At 41.0% G+C, this 20,448-nt stretch overlaps 1 protein-coding gene across 7 annotated transcripts in view; it reads right to left on the minus strand.

Moving 5' to 3' along the window:
• Positions 1 to 1,553: 1,553 nt before the first annotated feature.
• The window catches only part of USH1C (USH1 protein network component harmonin), a 52,176-nt gene continuing 33,281 nt past the window's right edge, over positions 1,554 to 20,448 (minus strand). For 3 of the 7 annotated variants that reach the window (XM_080998977.1, XM_080998976.1, XM_080998978.1), the window contains exons 16-21: positions 9,937 to 9,978; positions 8,721 to 8,774; positions 8,272 to 8,371; positions 6,933 to 7,042; positions 5,275 to 5,330; positions 1,554 to 2,236 (exon numbers count right to left, since the gene is read on the minus strand). In XM_080998977.1, coding sequence (XP_080855103.1) covers positions 2,224 to 2,236; positions 5,275 to 5,330; positions 6,933 to 7,042; positions 8,272 to 8,371; positions 8,721 to 8,774; positions 9,937 to 9,978 — 375 coding nt within the window. In that variant the 3' untranslated portion in view covers positions 1,554 to 2,223. Of the gene's footprint in view, positions 2,237 to 5,274; positions 5,331 to 6,932; positions 7,043 to 8,271; positions 8,372 to 8,720; positions 8,775 to 9,936; positions 9,979 to 17,196; positions 17,333 to 18,492; positions 18,610 to 18,637; positions 19,263 to 20,448 lie in introns of those variants that run through there. The other 4 variants (XR_013984093.1, XR_013984094.1, XR_013984092.1 and 1 more) reach the window with 3 other exon arrangements.

The raw sequence follows: 20,448 nt of genomic DNA on the forward strand, positions 1-20,448 counted from the left end.
ATTTGTGGTAGTAGAACATACTATTTTTGTTTTTTTTAAAAAGTGAGGGAATCAAATAGAAAGTTTTAAAAAGGACCTTCAAAATGGTGGCAGGATGTCTTTTTTAAAAAAAACTAAACTTTTGTTTTCTTCTTGTCTTATTAAATGTCATGTCAATATAATTGCCAGATTGTCCATTGTACAGTATGTTTACATGGAAAAAAGCTCTTCTTTCCCATTTAAATTTCCTGTTAAGCCATAAGTAAACAAGAACCTATTAAAGTTAGGGGAGGATGAAGAGGTCAGTGATCCCCAGAATGGGAAACAGTAGAGGAAAAGAGGAAAGAGTAGAAGTGGGGAAAAGAAGATTGAAGCCAAGCAAAAGTTAACATCTTTCTTTTCGGGACATGTTTGCACACTTTGTGGAGAAGATGACTGTGAGCATTTTAGGAACATGCCCTATGACTTCTCATTGTATTTTGGGGATAAATGCAGCACTTGGAAGCCAGAAGTCCCCTTTTGCTACTGGAAAACCTCTTCTACTCACAGGCTAATGGAAGACTGCTGCATAACACCCCAAAGCCAGATAAATTATTTCATAAGATATTATTTCCCACTAGAATTTATACATTGCAGCCTGTATCTTCCTTACTCGCCATTACTTCTCATACTGTAATGCTGCACTGTGGGAATAATTGAATTTCACAGCACATGAATGGTTTGATACATTAAATATTTACCAATGATGGGACTAAGATTGATCTGGAAAAGCTCTTTTTCACTCTCGGCTCCCCTTAAAACTGGATACTCTTAACAAAGGACAAACGGCAAGTAAGTGAGAGACGTTTTCTCCAGACAAAAATAATCCTCTCATCTTGTATTTACTGTAATAGGGAACTTGCTTTTGATGCTAAAAGGACCCCACAATCTAGAAGTTAAAAGTACAACAAGTATTTTAGTGAGTCAGACAATTGGTGCTTCTAGACTAGATCATCTCTAACACAGGCCTGTCTACATGTAGAGGCTCTGGCAGACATCCTTCCTAGCCATGCCCCAACAGAACTTATTGTGAATTTTAATCATGTATTGATTTTATACTTGTAAACCACTTAGAAGCCATCTTGCCATATACATGATAGATAGATAGGTAACTAAAAAATGTTATCTGAGATCCTTCCTAGTAGGGATGCTTGGAACAAGGGGTGCCAACCTGAATAAAATATTGTGGGGACCCAGGTAAGCCCTGCCACACATAATCACATGATGCAGTGCATACACCCCATTCGAATGGAAATGCCCATCCACTTTGTGGGGGCCTGCCCCCTCAAATATTTTATTGTGGGGGCCGAAGCTCCCAAGGCCCCTAGGAGTTGGATTCTATGCTTGGAACTGAAGCTGGGGCTTCTACATTCAGGGCATATGCTACATTACCAAGTTATGGATCCCTATCTCCCAACACACCTGGAGTGGGAGTAAATGCTTGTACAGTACCTCCTCAAAGTGTGTTTTTATTATTTTGAAACAAACCAAGAATTTGGCAGATTTACCAACAACCACAAGTTATCAGAATCCTGTTAAAAGACACAGTAACTCAGTGTCTGGGAATTACCATTTTATTTTCAAAATACACTATTGCATTAAAAGGCAGTTTAGAAATTATGCTGTATATTTGGATATCTTGGCACACTGGAACAACAGCAGATGTGAAACATAAAAACAAAAATCATTTTTGAATATAGAGTAATTAAGAAAATGTAAATGCTGTATCTGTAAAGATTCAAAATAGCAATTCAGAAACGCATTAAGCATTGAGTTATTTATATCATCAGTATCCTCGCTGAATTCCCCTCTATCTTCTGTGCTTTAAGTATTAGTATGTTAGAAAATTACTCATGTATAGAATTGTGCTACATCTTCCTTTGAGAAAGGATCGAACTCTCCTAAACAATTTCACCTGTAGTGTACTTAGGACAGTTTCAGAATTGGCCCCTGGCTCTTTTTATCATCTCCAATGAATTATTCAGCTGTTGGCAGTTATAAGCAACCACAAACCATGGCTTATGAGAGGAAATAAAATGACATGCTGCTCTGAGAGTTCAAACACAAGGCCGTGAATGATTTGCAGAATCTCATGTTCATCTTATTCACACTTCTTGACTGATAGAAGTCTGATTTGACAAAAGTAACTTGATACCTATACATTGGTAGATTTCTTCAGAATGCTTATGTTTTGTTTCTCCCATCTTAAAAAAATGTCCTGTAATAGGGGAGGAAAAAATGGTTAATGCCCATCTCTGTCAAGGTGGGAAACAACCTGAGTAAGCAAAACCGAATCATACGATAAAATGAGATAAAATTAGCGTTTATAGTGCTTAACCCTTCAGAGCATGATCACAAAAGACTCATGCACATCAACATGACAAATGAAGAAGCCTAAAACACTTACTGATGGCAAGCATAGCTTCTATTTTTACAGGAGGCTTAGGAAAGGTTAGGAAACGGGTGTGTGTGTGTGTGTGTGTGTGTGTGTGTGTGATGGTGGACAGGAATGTGAAACGAGTCACACTTTTTCTTTTTGTGCTTCCCTGTGAAGAGATGCATGTACTGTTTCTGCATCTGCAGCTCATACATCAGGTTGTAGTGGAGTTGTTAGTGGAGTGTTGTAGTGTGAGTTCTCCACAGAACATTGCCCCAGAAGCTCAAAAAGAGGAAGCATGACTCACTTGCAATTTCTCTCCACGACTTGTAAAGGGTAAAAATCTCCTTCATTTATAAGCAACTTTAGGATTGGAATAGAGAAGCTTTACCTAGACTAGGTATGAGAAAACTGGGCCCTCCAGATATTGCTGGACTCCAACTCTCATCGGCCCTAAACACCATGGCCAATAGTGAGAGATTATGGGAGGTGTAGTTCAACAATATCTGGAGGGCCACAGATTTCCTATATGCTTTTTTAGAAACACAGTGCATTCCAATGTGCACATTCACTTGGATGCAAGCTCCATTGAATTTTAATGACATCAGAAGATTCTAAGTTACTCTGTAATAAAAAAAGCAAAGTGTCTACACCAAGAATGAACAAAAACATGTGTTCCTTTGGCAAGCCTGATTATAAGTTTAAATATTCAATTTGATGTTAATAGGACTTAAAGAACAAGTAGTTGTGTACTGCACACATCCCTGTAAAATCTGAAAACAGAAGTGTTATTCTTTAAGATTTTGCTAATTGTACAAGCAGTGGAAGTTGATGTTTTTGTCTGACAGAGTTGGTTGGATCCAATCTTGTAAAGTTCTGAATGCATTTTTTTTTTGAGGGGGCTATTAGTTACTTAGCTAATACAGAGCGAAAAAGAACTGAAGAAAAATGATTTTTTTTTTAGTCTCTACCAATTTTTTTGTCAAACACATCACATTGGAAGCATTTAGAGAAAAGGGCATTATATAATACAAAATAATACTACATGATACATGAATATTCTTGCTACAGGGTCCACAGTTTTAGCACTAATTGAAGAAAATGAGAAATACCAATTCCAAAGAACATTCTGCAAAGCTTTTAAGCGGCATGCAAAGTATAGGCAGGCGCATGCATTGCAATGTACACATTTGCACAAAAACATAATATGTGCACCCAGCTTTGCTATTCACCATGAGGGAACACTGCAGTGGTTACAGCTGCAGAAGAAACCCTTGTCTGTACACTGCAGCACTGCCTTCAAAAACCTTTCTGTTTATGTTGGGGATGACAGATGACGAAGGAATAGGGCTAAATATATAGGATATGAAAACACACAATGAGTATGGAAGTTACTCCTCTGCTTGCTTGCACTCCTCTATGTCTCTACTAATAACTACTAACATCAGCTATTTTGAAACTACCCAAGCTTTACAGCTTGACTTGTAGGCTGTTTTTTTTGGTTTGTGAATACTATGGACAGGGCTTGGTCAGTGGTGGTACCACAGTTGTGGAATGCCCTTTCTACTGAAATCCAACAAATTCCTTTCCTTCTAAGCTTGGGCAGGTGGTTAACACTTTTTTATTATTTAGAAAGCCTTTTTATTGCTTAACTTCCGGCTGCTTGAATAGTCTCTGCTGCTGCTATTCCTGTTGTTTTATTGAATCCCCTATTTGTGCAGATGGTTTCTCATTAAGCTAGAGATATGCATTGGAGGCAGAAACAAATTTCCATATGCATTGGAATTAGGCTGATAATTTCAGGCTGCCATTAGAGCAGTTAAGTATTATAAAATATCCAGGTTTCATTAAGAATGTTTAATAATACGTGGTAGATGATTTGTTGAATGACAAAAAAATAGGATGATTTCATGGGTTTTAGGCCATTTAAAGCCTTAACTTCTTGCCATTCCTTCAGTAGCCCTGATAAGCAATCAAGCTCTCTGTGTACAGCAACTCACTGCTAGGTCCTGCTAAATATTTGGTCACAATTGTGTTCTATAAGGTTCCAACGATCCTCAGAGCCCCAGCTTGCATTTTCCTGTCAGAAACTGCCTAATGGGATCTTCACCACTTAGGCTTAGGTCTCCTTCTCATTACTCGACCTATAAAATAGCTTATTTTCTGAAGTGAAGCACTTGCTACCTAAGACACTTGGTGGAATAATGACCCCCATTCCCCACCCTTGCACATCTCTTCTGCCACCCCTGGTGAAAGTCAATCAATATCCACCCAGGACTCGGCTACACTGGCAAAGAAAATACGCTTTATAAGTGTTGTTTGTGCATTCTAACACTGTGACACCAGATAGCGCTGTGGAGCTCCATTTTTGCTAACCCAATTTCTCATACAAAGTTTGCAACGCATTTAACTGAAACACTTCTTGATGTGTCTAGAATCCAGCCCCATTCTCCCTTCCTCTTCCCCTCCCCATCCACTTTCTCCATTGCTGCTGCGTCCTGTCTTTTATGCAGCTGCTGGGAGCGGGAGGTGTGTCTTTCAGTGTTGCTGCTGTCCTGTTGCATCACTTCTAGCATAATTGTTCCTTCATCTGGTCAGGCCAGGAAGGAGAAGGTAAGCAGCAATGAAGGCAGCAACAGCTTCCACGTCCTCCTGACAATTCTTTACCCTAGGCCTATTTTAAAAACATTTCCCTAGGTTCTAAATTGCTTAGCATTTAATCTGTTTTTGTTGACATCCCTTCATTCCGTTGACATTCTTCTTAAAATGTGGTCACTAACGTTTGAGCCTACATCTAAGGACTCTAGCTGAAGTCAAATAAGAGAGACGTCTAGTTTATTTCTGTGAACTAATAGATGACTATAGAAGTGAAACCTTACATTTCATCATCATATTCCTTGGGAGGAGACACAGCAATGACCAAATCAATCCAATCCTACAAGAGAAAAGTTTCATAAATATTAAATCTAAATCACCAGTGGCTAATCAGGTTAAAGTCAAATGCAGTTAATACTCTTTCATTATGTGCATTTTTCGATATGGCAGGCAACACACCTAAGCTTCATGCCTGTTAACATAAAGGAAGCAAGTAACGTAGAGTCACAAGCCAGATCTAATATTCAGGCTTCTAACCCACCCAATATCAATGGAAAATCTTGCCAGATGAACATAAGCTTTATGTGCCTATCCATTTTTTTAAATTGCTCTCAGAAACCTATCTAATGTCAGTATTGACCTAATGTCAGTATTTATGTATGACTATTATTCTATGTTTATTGTACTAGGTCTGTACCAAATGTTTGTGCAGTTCCAACAGTAGGATTTTCCTCTAAGAAAATATTAGGAAGATTGCTGCTCTAATATATATATATCCACACACATATATTATATATGCATATGTATGTGATATATACACATCATGATCAAGTGTACTTTAAACCAATGTCTATCTGGTCTGTGTATATTATGTAAGAATCTGATTACTTAGCATGCAACTCTTCAGACATTTTAAAATGAAATGATATTACTCTTTGTCCAGTATTTTCTTACTGCTTGTTTTTGCACACTCGATGGTGTAGAAACAGCTGGTCAAAAGACCACTGGATGCAGAGTAAGTGCTGCTCTGCCAGCAGAGAGGGGGGCCTAATTGGTGGGCAGCACTTATGCCACCACTTATGCCCTGTACACTTGTGGAAAGCTCCATGGCCAAAGATAACCAATACAACTACTACTACTACTACTACTACTACTACTACTGCCGCTGCTAATTTATTATTTATATGCCTTCCATCTGACTAGGTTGCCCAAGCCACTCTGGGCGCCATCCAACAAATTAAAACACAGTAAGTGTTCCTAAGTACTCAACAGCCACCCATTCCTAGACCAGGGGTCTGCAACCAGCGGCTCCGGAGCCGCATGTGGCTCTTTTACACCTTTGCCGCGGCTCCAGGGGCAGGAGCGAGGGGAGGAGGCGCATTGTGCGCCCCGACACTCCCCACTGTGGCGGGCGCTGTACTGGCTGTGACGTCGCATGGGGGCGGTGCGTGTGTTAGTCACGCACCGTCCTGACGTCACCTTCCCGCCCGCCCGCTACATTGTAAGGGGCATGTACGCTGGTCACTGCATTGAAAGGGGGCATGTACGCTGGTCACTGTTTTGAAGGGGAGTGAAGAACACACACACAAAAAAAGGTAACTTGTTAATTTAACATTTATTTCTATGAGGAGGAGTAATTCTGAGGGGTCAAACAAAGAAATAATAAAAAAGTGACAAAAAAGTTATTTTTATAATGACGAGTTTTGCGGCTCCCAGTTTTTTTCCCTTCGGAAACGGGTCCAAGTGGCTCTTTTTGTCTTAAAGGTTGCAGACCCCTGTCCTAGACCTTCTTCACTTCTATTTCATGATAGGGCACATATGTTGTTTTTAACTTTATGTTTACCAATACTTTTGAAAATTATCTACTGCTTTTCATAAGGAGAGCAGGAAACATGAATATCTGATATGTAAAATGTAGATTAGGAAATGCAGACTAACTTACCCCACCCATGTTCCAGGCTTTTGCAAGAGTCGCCTGAGCTTCATCCAGTTTAACATCCAACAATATCTTGCCATTCACAGCCATGATTTCATCCCCTTTCACAATGCCTCCTGAAAAAGAAAATACAAAGCAAAGGAACAAGAACATTTCTGGCTTAATTACAGAAGCATTTACTACTCAGCAATGTGGAAGATCAAACTAGAGTATTTAATGAAGGCAGCAATTCTGGGTAGGGGGAACTATGCCACAACATACCAAAATAATGTTACAGGATTGGGGGGCTGCTGCCTGTGGATCCCAACCAAGTCTGTGATTAAGTATCTATAAGATTCTAGTGTACACTAGAAGGAACTGCTAAACTGTTTAAACCAGTTTGCTAAGTTAATGGCCCTAGCGTGGCCTGTAAGCATACTATCTGCATGGCTAAAGAGTTGGCCATGTTGCCATGTAAGCAAGTAGCTGGTGATACCTTTCCAGGATCCCCTCCCATTACCTGGCTGGATTCCATGTTATCTTGGGGGTAGGAGAACAATAGGCTAGGGAGCTTTTAAGCTGAAAACTTTAAAAGAGCCGCAGAGGCTTGATTTGTTCTGTGTGCTGAATCCAAAGCAGTGGTGCTAAGTTGCGCCCAACATTGGGGGGGGGGTATGTGTGAGCGTTGCGTGTGCATGATGTCACATGAACAATGCCCCCCCATCCACCCAGGCCAACACAGCCCACCATCCTCCACCTACCCACTGCCAGCTGTCTTACCTTGTGTAAGGGATATCCGGGGCAAAGATGCTTCGCTCTGCACGTTCCTGGCAGAGACCACCAATCCTCCTTTGGCCAAATCCACACAGGACTGACTAGGGGAGGGTGGCATGAGCAGTGTGCCCCCCACCCAAAATGCACCCAGGGCAATCGCCCCAGTTTCAGCCCCCACGCTACACTCCTGATGAGAAGGGATATAATTTTTGCCAATTCCCCCCTCCCTGTTAAAGCCCTACGAATCATCTTCAGAGAGTTGGTGAACCCTCTGGAACAGCATGGGTGGTGGCATGGGGAGAAGGTTGCAGAAGCAGAGGGAAATTTGTAAAAATAGCTTCCCTCCCCACTGTAAAAAGAGAAAGCCTCAGTTCCTTCAGCAGAGGAATGCTACAGAATACAAACACAACTATTAACAAAGTATTTATACATTTGCAACAAGTAAATAATAGATATCTGCCTCAAGAATCCCATTGCTTAAAAATGAGCTTTGTAAGGTTTGAAAGATTGCAAAAAAATGTCAGCGTAACTGTTTAATCAAATGAGTGACATGATTTCATCTTTTCTATTGTTCTCGATCAAAGCTACCCACCATGCTTGTCTGCAGCACCACCTTCATAAATAGCAGAAACCACTATTTTTCCAATTGGTGAATTGATGCCTCCTTCTACTGCAAGATCTAATGATCCTTCCTGTTAAGAAAAACGTAATTCAGAAAAGATGAAAGAAAAGCACCTTTGTGAAAAGGAACATATTGTTCAGCCTTTAAGAGTTTTCAGAAGTAAAGCCAGTATCTACTTAAATAAATAAACAAATCAATAGCACTGATGGAAGTGGTTTTTGGGCACGGGCCAAATCCTTCAATAACATCTGGTGTTGGGAGAAGAAATTTTGGGTCATTCAGTGTGAGAGAGTGACTGTTGAACTTCATCACCAGCAAGTTTCATTTTAAAACAAGCACTGGTGCCACATTGCATATCCCAACAAAGAAACTGCCTCCTAAAGTTTTACCAGTTATCATTCTTCCATCACAAACATTACCTTCTTTATGCGCAGAAGTCGCACATCTTTCCCCATAATCTGATCAGGTGAAAACTAGCAGAAAATCAAGAAACACGAGTTAGTCATCAAAATTAAAAGACGCCTGCTTCTTGAGAGAAAAGCAATGACAAACCTAGACAGCATCTTAAAAAGCAGAGACATCACCTTGCTGACAAAGGTCTGTATAGTTAAAGCTATGGTTTTCCCAGTAGTAATGTATGGAAGTGAGAGCTGGACCATAAAGAAGATCGCTGAAGAATTGATGCTTTTGAATTATGGTCTGGAGGAGACTCTTGAGAGTCCCATGGACTGCAAGAAGATCAAACCTATCCATTCTTAAGGAAATCAAAATGGTTGGATGGTGTTCTTGAAGCTACCAACATGAGTTTGACCAAACTGCAGGAGGCAGTGGAAGACAGGAGTGCCTGGTGTGCTCTGGTCCATGGGGTCACAAAGAGTCAGACACGACTAAATGACTAAACAACAACAACTTTTTCAAATGCAAAAGACAAATTACTTAATGTGAAGCATGCATCTTAAAACAGAATGTAGGCACTTCTAGATATAATCTATGCAGAACATGCCCTTTGTAGGTCTCTGCATTAGTTTCTGCCTTAGTTCAGAAAGCTAAAAATGCCACCTGTGTCAAAAGGCAGCGCAAAGCATGTTGTTGTTGTTGTTGGACCAGAGCACGCCAGGCACTCCTGTCTTCCACTGCCTCCCGCAGTTTGGTCAAACTCATGCTGGTAGCTTCGAGAACACTGTCCAACCATCTCATCCTCTGTCGTCCCCTTCTCCTTGTGCCCTCAATCTTTTTCAACATCAGGGTCTTTTCCAGGGAGTCTTCTCTTCTCATGAGGTGGCCAAAGTATTGGAGCCTCAGCTTCAGGATCTGTCCTTCCAGTGAGCACTCAGGGCTGATTTCCTTAAGAATGGATAGGTTTGATCTTCTTGCAGTCCACGGGACTCTCAAGAGTCTCCTCCAGCACCATAATTCAAAAGCATCAATTATTCGGCGATCAGCCTTCTTTATGGTCCAGCTTTCACTTCCATACATCACTACTGGGAAAACCATAGCTTTTACTATACGGAACTTTGTTGGCAAGGTGATGTCTCTACTCTTTAAGATGCTATCTAGGTTTGTCATTGCTTTTCTCCCAAGAAAAGCAAAGCATAAGAGATATCAAATGGCCTATACTAGTAAACGTCTCCTTACCATTGTGTAGGGATCAAAGTCTTCCACATACTTCTGGAAGCCCTGCAAATAAAACTGGTAATCAAATACATGCATAGCAAACAGTAAATGGGGAGGGGGTGCTCCTAGATGAGCAAAGCCAGAAAAGAAATGAGATGATGACATATCAGACAGTTTGTTAACGTTCCTCCTGACAGTCAGAAGACATTCAGAGAGATTCCAACTGTTTAGGATGTAATAGTCAAATAAAATTGTTCTAGAGAAGTTTCCTTAGACTTAGCTATTGACAGGTTACTTTTGTCTATGGATAGTGAAGGCTACATGCAGATGATGTATTTTGCTGAACTCCTCTAGCATAATTAAGGGAGAGTTGCAGGCTCTCGGCAGAGGTTCAGCAATATACGGAAGGAGTAAAGCTTAGATGGAACTGGCAAGTTGGCTGCTACAAAGCAGAAAAACAAAATAAAGAAGAAAACATTTCTTTAAAGTTTTTATTTAATTGAACATGCATCCACATTCATCTCTTCAGTGCATGCATAACTTTTTAACTGCCTGTCTAAAGCAAATCCAGCTCATTTTACTGCACATCAAGACTGCTCCTCTTAAACAACAGGGGTGGTGGTGAGACTGTATGGCTTTGGTTGTCTTCTGGTCTAACCTTGTCTAGAATCCATGTGCCCGTTTCACACACATCTAACACTGATCCACAATGGACATGCTTAAATGTATTAAAATCAAGCACATATACCAGTGATTAACTCACCCTAGTGGGATGATAAGCATGATAAATAGGATGGTAAACACATTGGGATAGTCCTGTTTTATTAATTTCAGTGTAGTTTTAGGCATGTCAAACTTTCTCATTGTTGACCCCGCTCCCTTTATTAACTCATTTGGGCCAGTTTTAGATTTCTGGTTTCAGGTTTCACAGATTCTAAATTTGTTGTTTGGGGAATAGCTGTGTTCACAAAGCACTTTACTTGCAAATAGTACAACTCTGACATAATATGCTTTATAAAAATGAATTCTGTAAAGAAGATAAAAATGAAAGTGATCTGGGCAGTCTTTATATATTAGAAAGAAATATTCTGAACAAATGTCTTAGAACTGGGAGTTGTAATTTGAGTGGAACCACTGATTCATGGTGTGATTTAAAGCAAATCACTTCATCTTCCTTAACCTCAATGTCAGTTTCATAACAAACAGATGTTGTCCCTGAAGAATACTTTCCTGGGAAAATATGTTTTAAGAAAGAGTAAATACAATACCTTTAAACAAACACAGGCTGGATCCAATAAACAAATCATTACCACTCCAGAATAAACACTGTGAAATGCATTTAGTGTTTCTGGGAAAAGTGTCACCAAACTGTTTTCATTGTGTACTACTAACAGGTGCACAACCACTGGGCATTGCTACATTACAATTTAAATTGCAGATCTAGTATTGTACTTTTGCTTCATGGTGAAAGGAGAGAACATTAGCAGACTGGTTCCAAGTAGGAAGGCAACAACTTTATTCTCATATTTTAAAACCACATCATTTGGCCCTGGGAATTTGTTTGTTTTAATAAACCAAAACAAATAATCAGCATGGGTGGGGTGGGGAAAAGCAAGGCCAGGACTGTGGAGTGGGGGAAGAGGTGCTTTAACCCTTTGCCAAATCAGGGCAAATAAAGCTCCCATTGATGTCTTAAAATATCATCATTATTTTTAGTGCTTGTAAAGACTCTCCTCCTGCAAGAGAGGGGAGTGGTTGTGGTCAGGAGCCGGACTCCGCCTCAAGCAGGGGGCGTTAGCCCCCTGCCTCCCACTCACCTGGCTGGCCCATGCCCACGGGCAGGCACCCAACCAGGTGCCTGTGAGGGGGCGTGTTTAGCAGCCCAAATTGCTGCGGCACCAGCCTTCCGGCCTCACTTTTCGTCGTCCCATCGAGAGTCATCAGCTAGGAGTCATCACAGTCAAGAGCCACGAGGTTTGGAGTCGGGGGGGGGTCTGTGTGTGTGGAGGCTGCCTGGTTCCTGGCTTGCCTTTTAACTTTAGGAGGCTTGCGTGCGCTCATTGCTTTACTGCTTTTAAAAACCCAGGCATCCAGGTTTGCCTTGCTGTGTCCTCTTTTCCGTGTAAAAACCTACATTTAACCTTCTATTTCCCCCCACTCCTGGTGCTTGATTTGTTTGTGCGGTCTGACTGCGAATTACCTTTCTTAAGCTGCAGCTTGTTCCCTTGCCCAGCACGTGCCCCCAGCGAGGTCTGAGTGTGAATGTGGCTCCGTCTTTCTTTCTCCCTCGTCTCCTTGCTTTCCTTCCCCTGCCTCTGCCTTGGTGGCTGTGTGTTTTATTCTAATTTTTGGCCAGGGTGCTTGTACGTTTTCCCCTCTATTGCCCTTGCCTGTCCAATTGCATGGCTGGTCTGGGTGACTGAGTGGGTTTGCCTTACATTTTAATTTGTTGGCCAGGGTGCTTGTGCGTTTTGCCCCTCCATTGTCCTTGAGAGCCTGGATAGCTAAGTTGGTTAGAGCATGGTGCTGATAATGCCAAGGTTGCAAGTTCGATCCCTGTATGGGACAGCTGAATATTTCTGCATTGCTGGGGTTGGACTAGATGATCCTCAGGGTTCCTTTTCCTGTTCCTCTCTAATTTTAAGTCGTGTGTGTGTGTGTGTGTGTGCTTGCAGCGTGTGTTTGTGCCTGCCGTTTATTGATTTATTACTCTTCTAGCGTGGGTTTAATTTACCCTGCCATCCCTTCCATTGGTACCACTTAAATCGGGAGTCCCCTGTAAAATTTTAAAGGCTGCCAGGGCTTGGAATAGACTGTGCGCTTAAACCTCACCCGTCTTGGTTTCTCTAAGCCACCCCCCCCCCCTTCGCTTGATGTTTGGGGGAAGAAATAAGGCAGGGCTTGGGGTGGACAATTCAGGGTTTCTGATCAGGGAACCATTCCTCAGCACTGCACGTTTATATGTTTAGAACCTTTGAAGGTGTGCCTTTGCCTGGTTCTTGTCATTGGCTTCACTTGCCAGTACAGGCTCCCTAAAGAAAACCACTTTTAAACAACAACAACAAAAAAGGTTTCGGCTTATAGTACCTTACTGAAAAGTCCAGGTTAACCCCCCTGTTTTAGACTCACCCCTCTCTGAGGGGGTGGTGTCAGCTGACGTAATCCAATGCCTAAGCCAATACCTTTTCACTTGCTGTAATCAATAAAGTTGTGGCCTTTTCTTGCCCATTAACCTTATATCACGTGTCCTCATGTTTTCATTCCACTACGCGGGGATCGAGTCCTCGAACCACAATTAGAACCAAACTACACAAGGTGTTTTTCATGTACTTTGGCCTTTAGTGCAAACTTTTTTCTTTCACTAATTACCACTGTAGGGATCCCCAGTCCAGACAGGTACTTTGGTGTAGGGTTTGGGGGCTGTTAAGCTTCATCCTGCAGCTCTAATCCCAACCTGGACTGGGCCTCTCTTCACCCGTGATCTGCATCATTGCACGGAGCTCCCATTTGTTTAAATGGGAGCTTTTTCTCCCAATGCAAATTGCAGGTGCAGGGGCTCTGATCAGAACTACAGAAGGGGGCAAAGGGTTGGATGCCACATCATGGTCTTAACGCATAGTCCTCCCCAGAGTGGTGATTTGTGATAGAAGCAGCTTTCACTTGGGAACAAACTACATGATAAACATTATGTATGACCCCTAGTTTCTCAATATGGTAGCAGGAGTTGCATGCATTCATCAAGAGAGTATAAAGCTTGATTAAGATAATAATCTTAATCCATTATTATTTTAGAAAGTTATACTGTGTCCTTTTTCCAAATGACAACAGAGAGGGGGGGAATAAAGAGAGGGAGAATGCTAGTATCAAAGCACAACTGAAACACCAAAATGCCACACAAACAAAGAAAATGTTATTTTACTTGTTTTTTGTTATTTTTAAATGTTGAATTGTAAACTACCATCCTTTTAAACATCTCTTGAGGCTGAAAAAAAGATAGAAACAAATTGCCAAGTGTGCAATTAGTTATCCTACAAATACATCAGCAAGAGCAAGGTTACTTTTGTACACATGCAAACTTCTGCATTGAAGGCACAGTTAACTATATGTTGTATCATGGATCAGTTGCACTTCAAATAGACACTGCCTATCTGGACTATCTGGACTCCCTCTCACAGAAGGAGAGGGAATAAGATGTGGAAATGAGAGGCAATGAAGGGATGGTTAAATAGTTAGGATAACTTAAGGAGATGACTCAGCTGTGCTAGGTTAAGATACTAGAACTTATTTTAGTATCCTGTAAAAAATACAACTACTTATGGGTATTGCTTTTTATAGATAAATATGTTTACTGTTTTAGCTGTGTTCTGGCCTGGCTAGATTATAAAGGTCAGTATCTCTCATCCCACATATCCTGTGTGGATATACTCAGTTAAGTGTACAGGAGAAGAGTCCTATGGTCTCTTAACTCACTAGGGATTGATAGCAGGTAAGTATTGTGAAGACTATTAATGAAAGGCTAGATTCAGGGCAGTAGCTGAGTGGCTGATCTATTTGACCTCCAGGGGCCAGGGTCTTGTAGGAGACCCTAGGAATGCCATCCATGTTAAGAGCTTAAGATCTGTCACACGTCACAATATATCGGACATGTTCAGTTTGCATTCTGAGTTAGAACTCAGAAGGAATGGTGGGCACCAATCGTGGGCAAATCACTTGACATGCAATACCCAACACACTTGCAGCATGCAAATTATATAGGATTAATCTTACCAGGGCTTCTGATTTGATTGCTGGTCTGACCATGATATTGTGGTCAGGATGCAGCATGACAGGTTTGGAGACTATAGGTACAGCTGGGCGACGCAGGGCAGGAGGGCTTGGAGAAAATTGCTATGGAGGTGCAATTTAAGAATATTACAGAAAACACCTGTGTGTTTCATGCATTCTAAATGTAATTCAGACACTTCATCAACTTCTATCAAGTCCCATGAAACTCATACGAAGGTAACCCACACCACCCACAATACCAACCAATGCACTATAGGGATGGGGTGGCGATGGGCGTGGGTGGGGAACTTTATAGTTTGAACAACAATTTAAGCACCAAGCAATACTAGACTCAGGGCCATTTGGATATTTCATTTAGAATGCTTGCTTTTCCGCTGATAGCTAGGACCATAAAACTAGGCATTTCATAAATAAAGCAATTCGTTTCTTCTGAGATCTGTAAGTCTTATGGTATTATGTTGGAAGGCTATCACATTTTCTTTATTTACTAAATATATATATATGACATACCAATGGGCTGCCTGATGCAGACGACATTTTGCTGAGGTGACTTGAATTTCGTGCAACCTAAATGACAACAGGTTTCATATGGGGTATGATGACTTATGGTTTTGACATACCACACAACCAATAATCATTTGAAAAACAAATTGGCTTATGACAGAAAGAAGAATAACATGTAGGTGACAAAATATGTACTTCTTTTGAAGCAAGCATGACAACCTTCAGAAATTTTGACCCTTCAAAGAGCTGTCTTACTTTAAAACAGGATAAAAAAATTATAATGAGAATTGTTAGATAACTTTCTCATTTTAAATATTCTTAGCCCTTTATGGGTTTCCTCAACCCATTTGTATTAATTAAAACAGCAATACTGTACAGTTACCTGAGATTAAACCCTGCTGAACTCAATGTGGTTGAACTACATATATGTGTATAGGATTGTGCCATATATTAAAGTGGTCAATGACTAATACATTCCTTCCTTCATTGAAACAAGCATGCAAATATTTGTGAACACAGACTAATCCCTACAATATGATTTAAAGCACTCTTATCTTATTTATAAACACTGAAATCAACTTATGAAACAGAAACAAGCTAAACTATTAAAAACATGAACACTAGCATTTCCACCTGGATGGAGAACTGGTATTAAAATATTCATGTACGAAAACCAGAAACCAGAGAAAGCCTTTAGAAACAACAAAGCATCACAAGCAGACAGAAAGAACATGCGGTTTGGGAGGACCAAGGATGGTCTTTAGTAGAAATCTGCAAAGAAGGTGCACCATTAGAGATCTCCATTGTGCATAGTGAGCTATCAGTAGCTCAACAGCAAATTTAGTAAAAAGGTAAAGGTAAAGGGATCCCTGACTGTTAAGTCCAGTCATGGATGACTCTGGGGTTGCGGCGTTCATCTCGCTTTACTGGCCAAGGGAGCCGGTGTTTTGTCTGTAAACAGCTTTCTGGGTCATGTGGCCAGCATGACTAAGCCACTTCTGGCGAACCAGAGCAGCACATGGAAATGCCGTTGACCTTCCTGCTGGAGTGGTACCTATTTATCTACTTGCACTTTGACGAGTGGCGCTGTGGTCTAAACCACTGAGCCTAGGGCTTGCCAATCAGAAGGTTGGTGGTTTGAATCTCCGCGACGGGGTGAGCTCCCGTTGCTTGGTCCCAGCTCCTGCCAACCTAGCAAATTTAGTACTTGATCATTAATGTGCTACTCAGAAGCACATTCATGTTTGATTCTCAACTATCATGCACATTTGCTCAAGCAGCCCCCCTTTTCCTTACACAAATATGTAGCAGAAAAGCACACACTCAATTGACTAATATAAGCTGTACAAATGTCTCCATGAAGCACAATAGGATTTCCAGAAATGTGCAAAAGACCACACTGGGGCGGGGGGTGTGGGCAGGAGAGGACAAGCATGATAAGACCATGTTCTAAAATGGGCTTATCTTTTCTTTTGTGGGGGAGTGGGGATGCTGCAGTACAATATCATGCAGAGCAAAACTCACAGTGGAATATGTATATTTTCTGTTGACAAACTCAAACAGAAGCAGGAGGTGGTTGGGTTTGCCACAGATGCAAAACATATTCCATACTATGTCATACCTTTGGATTGGATAAATAGGTCTGCTCACTGGTCTGAGAACTAATTGGACTAAAACTCCTTCCCTTGCAGCTTTTCATTTCCCAGTCATTCATTGAGTCTGCTGGCCCATTAGGCTGATAGCTGTGGCTGCCCATCCTTTCTTCCAAGTGAGTGGGCACAGGATGGAGAGTTGGAGCAGGAGGGGATGGGGGAGAAGATGGGGGTGACAGGGGAGGAGGTGCAGCATGCACCCAGGAAGGAGAAGGCGATGTAATCCATGATGCTGCAGTAGAGGGCATTGGAGGCGGTCCCCTAGGAGCTGGGACACTTGGTGGAGGAGGCGGGTAAGTCCCTGGGAATACAGGAATTGCATGGGGCAATGGAGGCGGAGGTGCTGGGCGTTTTGGAGGCTTGCCAACATCATCTAAGCTGATATCATCAAGGTCAGTTGTGTGGAGCTGCAAACCACCAGCAAACCTCCGCACAGATGTAGCAGGAGGAGAAACAGCGGGACGTACACCTGTTGTCTAATATAATAACAAAAACATCTGTTTTAACGTAGCACTTGCATAAAACTACCCGAATACATCCTTACTAAGAGCAAGCAACGGAGCACAAGGTCGCCTGCTGCTATAAGAACATTTCATTTCCACACAATGATAATTGTCTGATTGGCCCACATACCAACATGTCGCAATTCAGGTCAAAGGAAACCAGTATTTGCGACAGCAAATCCTACAGCTGAAAGAGACATTTCAAGAAGGTAAGAGCAATCCATGGAAGCAAAATTAAAAGAAAAAACCTAGCTTCCCAACAGATATTTCCACTGCAAGCGGTATAATTTAAGACTCCACACTCATACGATTGCATACATGTTTATAAATTAGAAGGGATAGAAGACATTGCAGAAACTTATACTGTTCATTTATTTGTGATAAAATTGCGGGAAAGTATCTCCAGCAGTGCTTTTTTTCTTTTAAAAAAAACATGTTTAGGGATACTGTACTCTCATTTTCCTACTCATATTGAAATACTGCCCCTCAATAAGGCCAAACTTAGATTCACAAAATGTTTAGGGGTATGTGTACCCCTGCGTCCCCCCAGAAAAAAAGCACTGATCTCTAGGTTCTCCATTATGACATTTGACACAAGTTATTGGTTAGTAGGTGTAAAGGATTGGTTTGCAGTCAAAACTAAGGTTTTTAGTGGGGGGTTTTTAGTGTATGTAATAAGGTGTCATATAGCAAGTATTAGATTTTAAAGCAGGTATAGGCAAACTCAGCCCTCCCGATGTTTTTCGCCAACAACTCCCATGATCCCTAGCTAACAGGACCAGTGGTCAGAGATGATGGGAATTGTAGTCCCAAAACATCTGGAGGGCCGAGTTTGCCTATCCTTGTTTTAAAGGACTAAGTATCAGTAGAAGTTACTGCTGGGAAGCTAGGCTTTTGTTCTAATTCTGCTTCTCTTGGGTGCCTTTACCTTCTTAAAATGTCTTTCCTTAGAGAAAGGGCATCTATTTCTCTGAATGAATTTGAAACTCTCTCCACCATGTAAACTGAACGAGTGAGACTACTAGAGACAATACTGCTAACGCATCTGTAAAATAGTTTGTAGATCAAAAAAAAGAAAACAAAGACAGGCATTTTAGATATCTCAGTGGGTGGGGATCAGAGCATGATTTTACCTCAGGAGAATCATTCTCCACAGAGGAGATTTGTTCTAAACGTGTTTGACAAAGCCTTTCCACCCAGTGCTGAGTCTTTTCTGATTCCGTTAAATCTTCTCGTTCAGTCTCAGATACCTGAGTCATATCACAGTTGCAGAAGAAAGTGTAAAGCTATTGTTACAGATATATAACTCATATTCAATTGCGCAAAGTGAATTTCACTGTTAAAAATGTTATGCACAGATAAAAACATTATTGTAATCCATCTCTTTTTCCAGTCTCTATAGTCTCTGTGCAAAAGGCATCATGTATTAAAAGTTACAGGCATGCAGTCCTAGAAAGCATAAACACATGACCAGTTGTGTCTGTTCACTACATCTGGAGGGCAGAGTTTGCCTATGCCTGGCATAGTGCCATTAGCCAATCAAAGAGGACCAAAGCTAAGCTTTTAAATTGTGATAACCACTTTTTGCTGTCTAGCTTGAGTTCTTGAACTACACTGTTAATGTGATTTTTAAAATTTTCATATATCTGAAGTTATTTGGATATGTAAATACTCTAATACCACCCATATTTCCTCCCCCCAGGAATAAATAGTAAAACTAAAGGCATCAGAACATGTTAAAAGAACATACCTCTTGTACAAGCCGGTTGATTTTCAGCTGTTTTTCTCTTTCTAGCTTCTCTTCCTTTTCCTTGAGAAGCTTTAGCTCAAACTCCAGTTGCATTTTGCTCTTTTTCTGCTCACTGAGACTGTCACTTTTGGATTTCTTTCTTTCTTTGCCTTTCTAGGTGGTTTTTATTATATTTACAGACATTTAGAAAATATATATATTGCAGGGGCTGAAAATGTACTACTTCAATAATCTGAGATTATATATACAAAAGCAGATGTCCTAGAAAAATGGGCTCTATGAATATACACATGCAATCATTCACAGTGATTGCTGAGGCTGGGCATGAAGAAACAGCAGCCACATAATGAATTTAATTTTAACTAAACCTCGTTGGAAGGGCGAGATATTGAAAAACTGGAGGCAAAATGTCAACGCTTTCACAATGTGTGCAGATGCCTTTGATACAGATTACTGTACCAAACTGAAGACTACATCACTTTTAAAATATTACATAAACTGTGGTCTCTCTACAAATGAAGCAAGTACATGCTTAGATTATGGCTTTTACATAATAGTAGGTTGCATATGAAGTAGCAGTAATTATTCTACTGTGCAAGAAAATATTCCAGTACTTCACACTCAAAACATTGTACAACATATTGCCAAAACAACACAGCAAACAACTGCAAAGGGGGGGAAATGCAGAAAACTGTGGAGAATCAAACTGCTTCTTTGGAATCGTACAAGCAAAAACTGCCTTTCAGCTATTGGATTGATGTTAAAAATCCAGGGCTTTGTGTTTCCTAAAGAAAAGCCACATAAATCAGGTCTTGTATCTTTAGCAATTGTAAACAAATGATTCAGCTTCAGTCACTTAAAGCTGGTTGACAGTGGATCTGAATCTTACTTCAACATTGGGATAGTGTCTCTGCCGTATCTGAGGGCAGCCTGCTAGTTTAGGAGGTGCAAGGCAGGTCAGGTCACATCACACACTTATCTGGAAGTCAGGTCTATTGAAATCAATAGGACTTACTTCTGAGTAGGCATGCACAGGACTGCAGTACTAACAACACAGACATCTAAAAATAATTTGCACTGGTGCTCTGGTTATATTAAATATGAATTTTATTTCTGATATGAACTTAAAGGAAAACTGTTAAATCTAGCCAGTTCATTCAAGCAGGCTTTTGAAACAAACATTGCAGATCACACTGGAATGGGATGTGTTTGGCTGCTACTGCTAAGTAGCAACCAAGGGGAAATGAAGCCCATACCCATATTGGTGGGGCAGTGTCAGGTGGCAGCAGAGACAAGGAGAAGCTAGGACAGCAACAGACATGGACCAATGGCATCAGTA

The sequence above is a fragment of the Podarcis pityusensis genome (genome assembly GCF_964106645.2).
Source record: "Podarcis pityusensis genome assembly, chromosome: 1".
In the NCBI taxonomy this organism is placed as follows: Eukaryota; Metazoa; Chordata; class Lepidosauria; order Squamata; family Lacertidae; genus Podarcis; species Podarcis pityusensis.